A 14,352-nucleotide genomic window follows, 5' to 3' on the forward strand; every position below is an offset into this window, starting at 1 on the left:
ACAACCTTTACAACAAGTATGAAAAGGGCTCCCTAGGAGTACCTAGGATGTTTTGGGTGCCTAACACCTTCCCATTACATAACCAACCCCCTTACCCAGATCTCTGACTCTCTTTTACTAGTTTTTGATTCGATAAAACTTTTAGGTTTTTGTTCGCTTTCTAACCGTTCCTTTGGATAAATAGAAGTGCGGTGGCGACTCGACTTGTATGATTTACCTTGGATTTAGTCAATATCTCTAATGGTAACGAATACCCCGCTATACTTAGCCCTCTCAAGTATTCAGACTGCACATAGTCACTTGAGGAATTATCTTAGATAAGATTTGTAATGCACGGTGCTTCTAATAACAAGCAAATATTATAGAAATATAAGAGCAACAGTTTTCACGTAAGAGCAGTAGCTCGTGAAAGAGTAAAAGAGGATGATTGAGAAATTTGTATTGTTGTGTGTCTCAGGTGTGTTTTCTTATGATGCATTTTATCCTTTATATAGGGAGTTTGAGAGGACCGTTGGTGATGACAGGATCTTGGTCATTGAAGAATGATTATTGTCATTACTCTCCTTGTTTCTTTCTAAAACTGTTTTGGGCGCGTCATAATTTCCTTCTAGAAATAGTTTCTTTCTAAAAACAGATTTCTTCATGGTTACGCGTTCTGAGCTGGAGAATCCGTATTCAGAGTCTTGCTAATCAGAGTTCATCTTTAGATGTTGCTTCTATCTGACCAAATTAGAGTTTATCTATAATCTTGACTTCTTCAGATTCAGAGTCTGGATTCATTCTTCTTTAACAGAGTTTCTGACTTCTTTTTTGCTTTGCTGGTTCCTACGTTGATCAAAGTCAGAACCTTCTGGACGTGTTTCCTCTTAGTGGCATCTAAGCGCTGGATTTTGTATCTGATGATTCATCTTTCAGATAGTTTGATCAGAGTCCTGCATACTTAAGAAAAAAAATCGTTATTGTACCATTTTTGTTTCATCCTTTGTTATCATCAAAATCTCAGAGATATATTGTAGAACCAACTTTGTTCTTACAGTCTCCCCCTTTTTGATGATGACAAAATAATACAGAGAGAGGTGAAACAATACAATAAAAATCTCATATCAGACAATGAAGGGGACTCACCATGAGTTAGATCCTTAGATAAATAAGAAGTTCTTACCGAACTTTCTTTGGTTTAGTACTTTAGCTGTATATCTCTAGTCATTGGTTTAATAATAATTTTTATTAATGTTTGCAGTGCCTTAAGAGGTTTTAGTTATGTTTACATCAGAGCTTGGTTTAGTTCTCCCCCTTTTTGTCAGAATCAAAAAGACATAGCAAAAAGATTGATATTGATAAAGAAGAGAACAATAGAGCAGGTACAAATAAGCAGCATTAGATCAGAAAGCAAATAAAGACATTAAAGAAGAAAAAGCAACAAACAAATAGCCTAGGTCCTAAGGGTTTGGGGGCAGAGGCATCCGTTGGAGTAGCTGAGACAACATGTTCTGAATGTTGTTGTTGACAGAATCCTGTTGGTCCAACCTAGCATGAACCACTTGTTGTTCCTTTTGCAGTTCCTCCAAAGTCTTCAAGACCAGAGGGACGAACCTAGATTTGGAGTGCTCCCCCTGAGTCAGAGCATCAGCTTTGGCCTTGGCAGCTTCTTCTGCAGCAATACGAGCTACTTCTTTAGCTTTAGCTTTAGCTTTTGCCTCAGCCTCAACAGCAGCCGCAGTAGCAGCAACTTCAGCAGCAGCCTTCTCTTCAGCTTCTTTGATCCGTTGTTCTTCTTCTCGGCGTGCTTTATCTTCTGCTTCCTTTCTAGCCTGTTCCTCAGCCTCTCTAGCCAAGCAATCTCAGAGCCTAATACCAGCGTCTCTGATGAAGTCGTTGCGGACTTGTTCAGATAGGCCTTTCAGTTTGAAGGCTTCAGAGGTCATCCAACTGATCACCCTGTTCCAGTGGATCCTTACTTCAGAGGGATCATCACTGATGCCAGAATTGATAGTCAGAGACTTGATCTTCTCTACTGAAGACTCTACAAAAACTTGTATTGCTTCTTCTAGGGTAGGGAAGGCAGTTTCTGGTTCAGTGGCAGAGGCTAGGGAGGATGGGGAAGATGAGTTTGGGGCACTGAGATTTAGAGTGGGAGTGATAGATGCAACAGAAGTTGTTGGTGGGGGAATAGCATAAGGTGACAGTGTTGGTTGTCCAAGTTATGGATTTGGTTCAGATGGTGAGTGGGTTAGTTGTTGTGCGGGTGGTGGTGTTTGAGGTGGTTCAGATGTAGTTGGATTTGGATGTTCAGGAGGTGGGGAAATGACTTCTAGTTCAGGTTCAAAGTGTGATGGATGTTGAGAGGCCAGAGCACGGGCTTGTAGCTGAGCCAGAGTGGGGGATTGGGGGTCATATGGTTCGTTGTCGGAGGAGAGTACATAGTATGGTGGGGATTATGGTGAGGATGATGATGATGGTGATGTAGTTTCATTCAGCCTTTCTGCTTCAGAAACGAGTAGTGTGGTGGTAACAAGGTTGAATTTAAGTGAGGGTGGGTTAGAGTTTCTGGTGGTTGAGGGAGGTGTTTTAGAGGAGGTGTATATTGTATTGGTTTGGGGAAGAGAAAAAGAAATAAGTTTTATTTTAACAGAGCGGGAGAGAGGTATAGACTTACTTGGAGAGCCAGCCAGAGGTGTTGGAGGTCTTGACCTAGAGGATTCTCCTAGTCTTGCTTTCTTAGCCTTCTTGGACTTCTCATAGGGCTCTCGCATCCTCTTCATGAAGTGTGGTGGATGCTCGGGTAGCCAGTCCACTGAGAAGTCAGAGATGTCCACCCCTTGATTGGCAAGATCCTGTAGATAGTAAGCTACTACCTCTTGAGGGTCAATCTTGGAGAACAAGTAGAGTTCGTTGGAATCTCACTCTGATCCCTGAGTGCTTCCCAGGAGGTGTCAAGCGTTGGTTTAGCTCTTCAGATTCTGAGCATTCAGCGGACTTCTAGTGTCAATAGTGACATCTTCCATGAGTCTGAGCTGAATCAAGTGATCCACTAAGCCATTCTCAATCAACACATCTGATATAAGTCTCCCCGAAGGGATGTAGTTTTTGGTCTTCATGTTGTTTCTGGTGTCTTTAACAGAGTCTCTGAGATACTTGAAGAGAAATGCTGGTAGATAGAGTTTCAGCCCCTTATGAATGCAGTACAGAATACACTTCTAATCTGTGTTGATGTAGTCAGAAGAGGTTGATGCAGGGCGATGATGAATGGTGCCTAAGATGATCTTCAACCAGACACGAAGGTTCTGATGGAGCTCCTTGTTATTGGAGTGTTTGCCTTCAGCACTTTGTTGAAATATAGTAGGGTTGATTTCCTGGGACAAGTATTTTGCCCTAGGGTTGATGTTGTAGATGCGTCTTCCTCATGTCTTCTCCATGTTCAGAAGAGAAGCAATAGATTTCTCAATGATGACTATCTTGACTCTCAGAACGTAGGAGACAATGTAGTGATCGTCTGAGTCTACGAAACTCCAGAACTCTTTCACCAGATTTGTGTACACAGGGCCATAGAGTCATTGAAAATAGGTTTCCCACCCTTGCATTCTCAACTCTTCAGTTAGGTCTACGCCATTCTTTTTCATGTTTTCAAAATCCACTAGCGACTCACATAAAACTTCAAGCTTTTCAAACGGTGTTGCTAGGTGGATGTGAGGTTCACGATCAAGGATATAGGGTTCCCTGTAGATTGGGGTTGAGATGACGCCAGTGGTTGTTGTAGCTTGTTGAGTAGAAATGGGTGTTTGTTTCGTAGAGTTCATTTATTGAGATAAGTTGTGAACGGATTGTTGTTGAGTGTCCATGAAGAACAATGTTGATAATGAAGGTTGAATGAAGAACTTGATGAAGAAATGCAGAAATCTTGTGGAAGATGAAGAACTGAGAGAGAGAGAGAGAGAGAGAGAGGGAGTTTAGTGTAGCCGTGAGTGTAAAGTGTGCAATTGTAGTGTGTGAAGAGATTATATACCTATAAAGCTGCATGCAAAATGACACCATTAAGAGAGTTTAACTGTTAAAACATTAAATGCAGCACGTTATCCAAGTAAGCACGTTTGGAGGAGAATGATTACAGCCCATGATGGAGGTCTAATCCCCAAATTAGCACACTGCTCGAGGAGATTTCAAGAGTCTGTCTCTTGATTTCTTCTAGACAGTTGTCTAGAAGTTCCAAGGTCAGACACATGAGGTACCACGTGTTACTTTATCTGATCTTCAAGAATACCAAAAGGTTGGATCCTAAGGATTTCTGATTCAGATAGCTTCTAACCGGTAGTAGCATCAGAGTCGGATTCAGATTCCAGATGTTTACTTCAAAGTCTTACTTTGCTATTTCATAGGCACATTTCAATTTGGACAAATTTGAATGTTTAAATTTTTAAAAATGAAAGAGAATCTATCTTCAGCGAGGGGTTTGGTAAAAATGTCAACCCATTGATGGTCTGTATCAATAAATTTTAAAGTGATTACGCCTTTCTGAACATAGTCTCTAATGAAATGATGTTTTATTTCTATGTGCTTAGCTCTGGAATGCGAGATAGGATTCTTACTTAAATAAATGGCAGCAATATTATCACAAAAAATAGGAACGTTACTCTCAAAGATCAGGAGGTCTTCAAGTTGATTTTTCATCCAGAGCATCTGAGTAGTGCAGAGTGATACTGATATATATTTTACTTCTGCAGTGGACAGAGCTATGGTTGATTGCCTTTTGATGGCCTAAGATATAAGATTATTTCCCAAGAACTGACAGTTTCCAGATGTACTTTTATGTTCCATTCTGTCCCCTGCATAATCTGCATCATAATAACTAGAGAGTCTATACTCTGATGTTTTCTCATACATCAGGCCCAAGTTAGGGGTTCCTTTCAGATACCTGAGGATTCTTTTAACAGCTGTTAAATGAGATTCTCTAGGATCTGATTGGAATCTGACACAAAGACATACACTAAACAGAATATCAGGACGTGTAGCCGTCAGATAGAGAAGAGAGCCTATCATACCACGATAGAGCTTCTGACAAACCTTCTGGATAATTTCTTCTTTTTCCAGAATGCAGGTTGGATGCATAGGTGTCTTAGCAGGTTTGCACTCAGCCATTTCGAACTTCTTCAAAATGTATTTTATGTATTTACTTTGATAAACGTAGGTAGCTTCTGAAGCTTGATTGATTTGAATCCCTAGAAAGAACTTTAGTTCTTGCATTAAGCTCATTTCAAATTTTGCTTACATTAGCTCAGAGAATTCTTGACATACATAAGGGTTAGATGAACCAAAATAATGTCATCAATATATATCTGGCATATCATAAAATCATTTCTAATGTTTTTACAGAAGAGTATAGAGTCAACCTTTCCTCTAATAAAGTCATGTTCCAGAAGAAAGATACTTAGTCTTTCATACCACGCTCTAGGAGCTTGTTTTAGACCGTACAGTGATTTCTTAAGTTTAAAAACGTGTTATGGACATTTAGAGTTTTCAAAACCTGCAGGTTGATTGACATAGACTTCTTCTGATATATAATCATTAATGAATGCACTCTTGACATACATTTGATATAGTTTGATTGAATGATTTACAGCAAATGAAACAAGTAAGCGAATAGATTCTAACTTGGCAACTGGGGAAAAGGTTTCGTTGTAGTCAATGTCTTCTTGTTGACTGTACCCCTGTGCCACCAGTCGTGCTTTGTTTCTGACTACTTCTCCCTTTTCGTTCAGTTTGTTTCTGAACACCCATATGGTTCCAATAACGTGAGTTCCTTTAGGCTTTGGAACAAGATCCCAGACGTCATTCTTTGAGAATTGATCTAGCTTTTCCTTCATAGCCATAACCCAGTCATTGTCTTGAAGTGCCTCATCACAGGAAGTAGGTTCAATTAGAGATACTAATCCTAGAGGAATTTCTTTAGATACTTTAAATGTTGACCTAGTTTTAACAGGTTCATCCTTGTTTCCCATAATCAAATCTTCAGAGATGTTGGGGTGACTTCTTGATTTCTTCTGGATAGTTGAGACTTCTGTTACATCTGGCTTTTGTCTATCAGATACTTCTGGTGCTTTAGTCTTTTCGTCATAACCTGCAAGAGCAATCTCCAAATCTGCAAGTTTTTCAACTAGCTTTGACTTTTCAGGGTCAAACTTATCATCAAATCTAACATGGATTGATTCTTCCACAATTTTGGTTTTTGTGTTGTATACTCTGTAGCCCTTAGAGAATTTTGAGTATCCTAACATAATACCTTTTTGTGCTTTTGAATCAAACTTGTTTAGATGTTCTTTAGTATTCAGAATAAAGCAAGAGCGTCCAAAAGGATGGAAATAAGAGATGTTGGGTTTTCTTCCCTTACACAGTTCATAGGGAGTCTTCTCTAGAATAGGTCTTATAGAGATTCTATTCTGAATATAGCACGCCGTATTTACTGCTTCAGCCCAAAAGTGCTTAGCCACATTTGTTTCATTGATCATGGTTCTGGCCATCTCCTGGAGTGTCCTATTCTTCCTATCTACAACTCCATTTTATTGTGGAGTTCTAGGACAGGAGAAATCATGAGATATTCCATTAGAATCAAATAGTTCCTCAAAAAATTTATTCTTAAATTCTCCACCATGATCACTTCTGACTCTGATGATTTTAGAGTCAAATTCCTTTTGCACTTTGGAACAGAAGCTAGTGAATACAGAGTGAGACTCACTCTTGTGCTTTAGGAATTTTACCCCTGTCCAGCGACTAAAGTCATCAATAATAACTAGTCCATACTTATTTCCATTGATTGACGCTGTCTTAACAGGCCCAAACAGGTCAATGTGAAGAAGTTTCAGAGGCTTAGAGGTAGAAACAATATTTTTCTTTTTGAAAGATGTTTTTGAAAATTTACCTTTCTGACATGCCTCACATAGAGCTTCTGAAGAATACTTCAGTTTAGGTAGGCCTTTGACTAACTCGAGTTTATTTAGCTGAGAGAGTTTTCTCATGCTAATGTGGCCCAAGCATTTATGCCATACCCATTGCTCTTCATGAACAGACATCAGGCATTTTACATTTTGTTCTTTTAGGTCTGAAAGATTTATCTTGTAAATATTGTTTTTCCTCTTGCCAGTGAATAGGATTGTTCTATTGTTCTGATTAATTGCTTCACATGTTTTTGGATTGAAGATTACATCATAATCGTTATCACTTAATTGACTTATTGATAACATGTTATGCATTAATCGTTCTACATAGAGAACATCATATATAAAGGGAAGAGTTCCATTACCAATAGTTTCGGAGCCTCTGATTCTTCCTTTCTGATTTCCTCTGAAACCTACGAAGCCAGCATCTTTAAGTTCGAGGCTTTGGAACATATAATTTCTTCCCATCATGTGTCGCGAGCATCCAGAGTCCATGTACCATGATTGATGTCTTAACTCTGCTGTATAAGATATCTGCAACATAAACAATCTTATTCTTTGGTACCCAAAATCTTTTGGGTCCTTTGTGATTAGTTTTCCCAGAGTTTCTTAGAACTTTGGATTTTCTAGTATTACCAAAATGTTGTGCTTGTGTATGTGTGTAGTGATAAGAAAAAGGAGATTTGGGTTTGTCATCTGTAGAAGATTTATCTTCACTGGGGACATACCCTATTCCTCTTTTATTATTCTGACTTACTCCATAAATCATGGATGCCATTCTACTCCTTTCTATCCCATTTTTCAAAAACTTTTGAAAATATTTTTCATATTCATATATCATTGTGTTAGAAGTTTGTGGGGCTTGAGATAGTGCTTCTTCAAGTTTTAAACATTTTTTATTTGTGGAGTCTCTTTCTTTTATCAAAGTTTGATTTTCATCTTTTAGTTCTGAAGCAGTTATCTTAAGCTTATCACATTCTTCGATTGTTCTTTCCATAACTCCTTTTAAAGCCTTAAATTTTTGTTTAAGTTTCTGATATAAGTTTAGGGTTTCAGAAAGGCACGATTCAAGGTCAGAGCGAGAAAGATCAGAAAATACCTCTTCAGAATCAGATTCTCCATCTGATGTATTTTTGGAGGTGGTAGCCATGAGTGCAACATTTGCCTGTTCTTCAGAGTCTGATTCGGAGGAATCAGATCCACTGTCGTCCCAGGTGGCCATCAGTCCCTTTCTGGTTATGAATGAACTTTTCTGGAAAATCTCTCTTCTGGAGCTTTCTTTCTTCGGCTTGGGACATTCGTTTCTGTAATGACCTGTTTCCTTGCATTCATAGCATGTTATTTCTTTGTTTGACTTACCTCTAGAAATTGATTCTGAGCGATCTCCCTTGGGTCTTGGTCTTCTGAAGTTATTATTCCTTTTTCTCTAGAGTTGTTTAACTCTTCTGGTCAAAAGGGATAACTCTTCTTCATCGTCAGAGTCTTCCTTTTCAGACTCGTCATTGTCTTCCTCTTCAGCTTGGAAGGCTTTATTTCTTTCTGGTTTGCGTCTTTCAGATCTGGACTTCAGTGCTACAGGCTTGATCTTCTTTTAAGGCTCATCTTCCTTAAGTTCTATCTCGTGGCTTCTGAGTGAACTGACGAGTTCCTCAAGGATGATATTGTTCAGATCTTTGGATAACTTTAAAGTTGTGACCATGGGTCTCCATTTCTTTGGTAAGCTTCTGACTATCTTTTTTACATGCTCTGCAGTTGTATAGCCCTTATCCAGAACTTTGAGTCCTGCAATTAAAGTTTGAAATCTAGAAAACATTACCTCTACAGCTTCATTGTCCTCCATTTTGAATGCTTCATATTTCTGAGTTAGAGCCAGAGCTTTTGTCTCTTTGACTTGAGAATTTCCTTCGTGAGTCATCCTAAGAGAGTCAAGTATTTCTTTAGATGTTTCCCTATTGGTCATCTTTTCATATTCATTGTAGGAAATGGCATTTAGTAGTGTCGTTCTGGATTTGTGATTTTTTTGAATTCGCGCTTCTGATCAACTGTCATTTTGCTTCTGGGAATGGCAACGCCAGCGTCAGTCACAAGTGGTGTGTAGCCAATTGTGACTATGTCCCATAGATCAGCGTCGTAGCCCAGAAAGAAACTTCCAATTCTATCTTTTCCAATAATCAAATTTTTCTCCATCAAAGATTGGAGGTTTAGCATTGTAACTATCTCTTTCATTGGTGTTGGCCATAGGTTTTTCTCACGCTGGATCTCTCTACACTGTTAAGTGTTTGATTAGAAAATCAGTAACAGAGCCGAAGCTCTAATACCAATTGAAGGTAGAGAAAAACAAGAAAGGGGGTTTGAATTGTTTTTGGAAAATAAAACTTTTTGATCGTTTAGACACACACAGAGTAAAAGCAAATAGACACATAATTTTATACTGGTTCGCTTGAAATTCAAAGCTACTCCAGTCCACCCGACCAAGGTGATTTCGCCTTCAAAAAGGACTTAATCCACTAATCTTGAAAGATTACACAAACAATTGTCTAAGAGAATAATCCCTTAGCCCTCTCAAGTATTCAGACTGCACAAAGTCACTTGAGGAATTATCTTAGATAAGATTTGTAATGCACAGTGCTTCTAATAACAAGCAAATATTACAGAAATATAAGAGCAACAGTTTTCACGTAAGAGCAGCAGCTCGTGAAAGAGTAAAAGAGAATGATCAAGAAATTTGTGTTGCTGTGTGTCTCAGGTGTGTTTTCTTGTGATGCATTCCGTCCTTTATATAGGGAGTTTGAGAGGATCGGTGGTGATGATAGGATCTTGGTCATTGAAGAATGATTATTGTCATTACTCTCCTTGTTTCTTTCTAAAACTATTTTGGGCGCGTCATAATTTCCTTCTAGAAATAGTTTCTTTCTAAAAACAGATTTCTTCATGGTTACGCGTTCTGAGCTGGAGAATCCGTATTCAAAGTCTTGTTAATCAAAGTTCGTCTTCAGAGGTTGCTTCTATCTGACCAAATCAAAGTTTATCTATAATCTTGACTTCTTCAGATTTAGAGTTTGGATTCATTCTTCTTTAACAGATTTTCGGACTTCTTTTTTGCTTTGTTGGTTCCTGCATTTATCAGAGTCAGAACCTTCTGGACATGTTTCCTCTGAGTAGCATCTAAGCGCTGGATTTTGTATCTGATGATTCATCTTTCACATAGTTTGATCAGAGTCCTGCATACTTAAGAAAAAATTTCGTTAGGGTACCATTTTTGTTTCATCCTTTGTAATCATCAAAATCTCAGAGATATATTATAGAACCAACTTTGTTCTTACAGTCTAAAACCTTCAAACCTTAAAGATCTTGAAGGAAAACCCCACCTCGACTTTCTTATTTGAATCCCTCAAAGATCACAACCCAATATTCTCGGTACAACAAACCTAATTGGACGTTATCAATCCTAATCTTGATAATACCCAATGAAAAAATGATTATGTGTAGTTTGATTCTATGTATGCATAGATTGAATTGAAGATGATGAGATGTTTTGAAATCCTGGATTCATGTAGGTTTTACTCACTCTAGAAACCATACTAGAGAATAATGCATGTATGAATTATATATATGCATGGGTAAGTGGAAAACATAAGGAACACAATAAACTTTGAGAAAAATATGAAAATATGCAAAAACCACTCATATAGGTCGACCTATTGAAGTCATGTGTCGACCTGTCAAGGTTATGCGCCACCTATGTGTTGACCTATGGAGTCGGCACATAAAACATAAGTTGCATGCTTTAATACTGCAACACATGTGCTGACCTGAAAAACGTATGTGTCGACCTGTAAAGGTCATGTGCCAATCTATGCAGTCAGCACATAAAACAAGCTTTAAAAACGCAGTACATGTACCGACCTGAAAATCGTATGTGTCAGTCTATGCAGTCAGCACATAAAACACGCTTTAAAAATGCAGTACATGTGTCGACCTGAAAATCGTATGTGCCAGCCTATGCAGTCAGCACATAAAACAGGATTTATAAACGCAGTACATGTGTCGACCTATGCAGTGAGTACATAGGTTATTTTGCCCATAAAAACCAGACTTTGATGTATGAAACCTTTTCTAACTCATTTTTAATGCATGAACATGAAACCTTTTCTAAATTGTTTCCAAATACTTGTATGCTTCATAATGCTAAGATGCGCATAGAGAATAGGAGGATACCGTCCAATATACATAAACACTAAAGTATCCTAGTTTTGACATCATACAAAATACATCTAAACAAAGTTGCACTCACATACTCCCCCTTTTTATGATGGAAAAACATGAGACGATACGTTCATGTTTTCAATGAAAGACTCCCTCTGAATATATGCATCCCAACTTCATCTTGCTTCTCCCCCTTTGACAACATCAAAAATAAACAAAGCAAACCATGATAAGTATCTTGAATCACACATAAACCAAAATAACACACAGAGGCGGTTTGCAAAGATAAGAACATAAATACAATATCACTCACATAAAAAGACGTACATATTGAAGGAAAATGCATAAGCATAAATACACGCATGTAAGGCAACATTACAACATGATTGTCATAATGAATGCCACATAACGTAACACAAACATGAAATATGAAAGATACAATGCAATCAAAAACTCTTGAGTTGCTGCAAAGCTGCACACGATTACGTGACCTATGTCTTTGGTACTCCCGAAATGCTGCACATGCATGTGCTCTATCAAGGCGATAAAGATTTATCACCACACAAACCAAAAACAAATATGTTATCATAATAATGACACACAACAAGAATTTGCTAACATTATAATATGTTCAATCAAGTTCCATGCAATAATAGATAAGATGCCAATGCACCAAGAGCATATTTCAAGCATATAGAGAGAAAATCACAAAGTCACTATAAGCATATAATTGACATACATCAATAGACATTTTTGTAAATGAGCATTTATGAACTAACTCAAACATCAAGAATATCAACTATTTAGAACACAAGCAACATATAAAGATAAAAGCTTACTTACAAAATGGGTAAATTAAAAAGGAACGATATTACCTCTCTTATGAAATGATTAAGGATGCACTCTATATTTCTTGACATCTACATCCTTACCATTTTCATTCTTTTCCAAGTTTCAATTTGTTGCCATAGAGGTGTCAATAAACTTTGCATCTTCCATTGCAATATTTGGTTTAACACACACACGGCCCTTTATTGAGTTGTTTAATTTTAATATCAAGGAAGTAATTCAACTCCCCCATAAGGCTCATCTCAAATTCACCTTGCATAAGATTAGAAAACTCACTTATAGGTTGCATGCCAATGGATCCAAAAATAATATCATCGACATAAACTTGAAATCTTCCAAGTAAGCATAAGCTAGAGACGGTATATCAATCATGTGAAGATATTTAGATAAGGTCACTACAATAATTTTAAATGAAATACACATTGGTTATCACTTTAAATTTTCAGAAGTGAGCACTCATAACATATATCATACACAAAGTAGATCATATACCTTTGAAAAATAAACAGGCAAAAGAAAGAACTTCCTTACAAAGTGAAAGTTGAAAAGATATTACCTCACCGTACGAATGATGGAGGATGCACATGCATTCCACAATAATTTCTCGAATGAAAGTTGGAATGAATGCAACATGTGCCATACAACCTTTAGACAACAACGATCTTACCACTTTTTTCTTTGACAAAGTACTTGAAAGTATGATTAATAATGTATCCAAGAAGATTATTAATTTGATGATCATCCTAATACTTGGACTTTCAATCTTGTTTAATTATGATAATCATCTTGCTCCTCCTCACATTTTCTCATCTTAGGTTGATCAATCCCTAATTTGATGAACTTGAGTATGTCTTGTCGAAGATAACTTACATCATTAAAAACAATACCTTTTCTGGCACTTCTCAGATAGAAAACATTAGTAATAATCAATACACTTATACCAATTAAAGAACACTAGAAGTTTATTCCTTTTGGTTACACAACCATTATTCCTTTTCCACAAAGTCAACAAAATAGGGATATGTAACGCATCACATGTCTTAAGTATCCACAAACAAGATCCCATACTCTCTTCATAGATCCAAGATATTTATCTTGTAAAATTAAAACAAGTGTTAGGTATTCAATCTTCATTAGGTCCTTAGGGTGAGTGAAAAAAAGGTTGCATTTGGGCAACCATTGAAAGGCTCCTTTAGGAACTAAAAGTTTCCTAAATTTTCATTTTTCAATAGTATGGCCTTTATTGCAACAAAAGAGACAAGACAGGCTAAGATGAGATGTGCCTTTTCTATTAGACTCCTTTTTAACAAATTTATGTTTCTTATACGAATGGTTCAAAGACCTTTCATACTTAGACGGATCAATAGCATAAGCAATCTTTGGTTGTAAGGCTTTGTCTAATTTGACTTGAAGAGCATTTATCTCTTTTTGCCAATTATGACAAGATTCACAACCAAACTTGGAAGGTTTTTCATCCTCATTTTTGTCACTTTGAATATCTATCATAGATATTTTAATAGCTTCCAATTTTCTTGAGGATTCTAACACTTTAGCTTCTAAGTGTAAAAATAATTTTTCATGTGAAGCTAATTTGTTAAAAGCATTTAAGGCCTCTCTATGAATATTTTCACATGGATTTTGTAATTGAGAATAATATAAATCACTAGTAAGCTCAAGTTTAGAAGGATTTACTTGTTTCTTCTTCCTTCCATTTGTCATAAGACAAATTCAGGTCGATTCTACACTTGAAGTGAATCTTTCATCGCTTGAGGAATCACTTGCACTCTCACAAGCTATATAACCTCTTATAGATCTACTAGACTTCTTGTGATGCCCTCTTTCTTTGTCTTTCTTAATCATGGGACATTATGGTCTATAGTGACCAATTTCACCATACTTATAACAAGAGCTTCTAAATTTACCTTTCTTATTCTCACCATCTTTTGAAGACTCAGACTCCCTTCTAAATTTGGCTAAGTTTCCTTCGGAATGGTTGACTTTGTTCTTTCGAATATACCTTTGGTATCTCTTGAAAAATAGCCAAACATCATCATAATCAGAGTTCTTGTCATCCCTTTATTCACACTCACTAAGCTCATTATTTGAGGACTTGAGACTAGAAGTCTTTAGAGAAATAGACTTCTTCACATGTTCCTTGTCTCTACCTTTCTCTTTCTTCATCATATTTTTATACTCTTTTTCATGTTTTTCCAAGCAAGTGAGTTCTTGCTCATGTTCTTCCAATTTACCAAACAAAGTAGTAAGATCAAGTGCTTTTAGATCATTCGCTTCTTTAATTGCGGTAACCTTGGGTTGCCATTCCCTGTTAAGATATCTTAAAACCTTGTTAGTAGATATAACATTGGAGATA

At 37.1% G+C, this 14,352-nt stretch overlaps 1 protein-coding gene across 1 annotated transcript; it reads right to left on the reverse strand.

Moving 5' to 3' along the window:
• Positions 1-1,439: 1,439 nt before the first annotated feature.
• LOC127123058 (eukaryotic translation initiation factor 4 gamma-like) lies at positions 1,440-13,700 on the reverse strand. Its single transcript, XM_051053319.1, has 2 exons — positions 13,324-13,700; positions 1,440-1,827 (listed from the first exon to the last, which is right to left on the reverse strand). Exons 1-2 carry the CDS (start codon positions 13,698-13,700, stop codon positions 1,440-1,442), a joined length of 765 nt encoding a protein of 254 aa, XP_050909276.1.
• Positions 13,701-14,352: the final 652 nt, after the last annotated feature.

Source organism: Lathyrus oleraceus, chromosome 2 (assembly GCF_024323335.1).
Source record: "Lathyrus oleraceus cultivar Zhongwan6 chromosome 2, CAAS_Psat_ZW6_1.0, whole genome shotgun sequence".
NCBI classification, from domain to species: Eukaryota; Viridiplantae; Streptophyta; class Magnoliopsida; order Fabales; family Fabaceae; genus Lathyrus; species Lathyrus oleraceus.

Bases quoted from the DNA above. Each gene is read 5' to 3' on its own strand.
- LOC127123058 (XM_051053319.1), bottom strand. From the start codon at position 13,700: ATGACAAATGGAAGGAAGAAGAAACAAGTAAATCCTTCTAAACTTGAG. The intron at 1,828-13,323 runs GTCTTTGAACCA...TTGCTTGGCTAG, and splicing joins GATCCGTCTAAGTATGAAAG to AGAGGCTGAGGAACAGGCTA.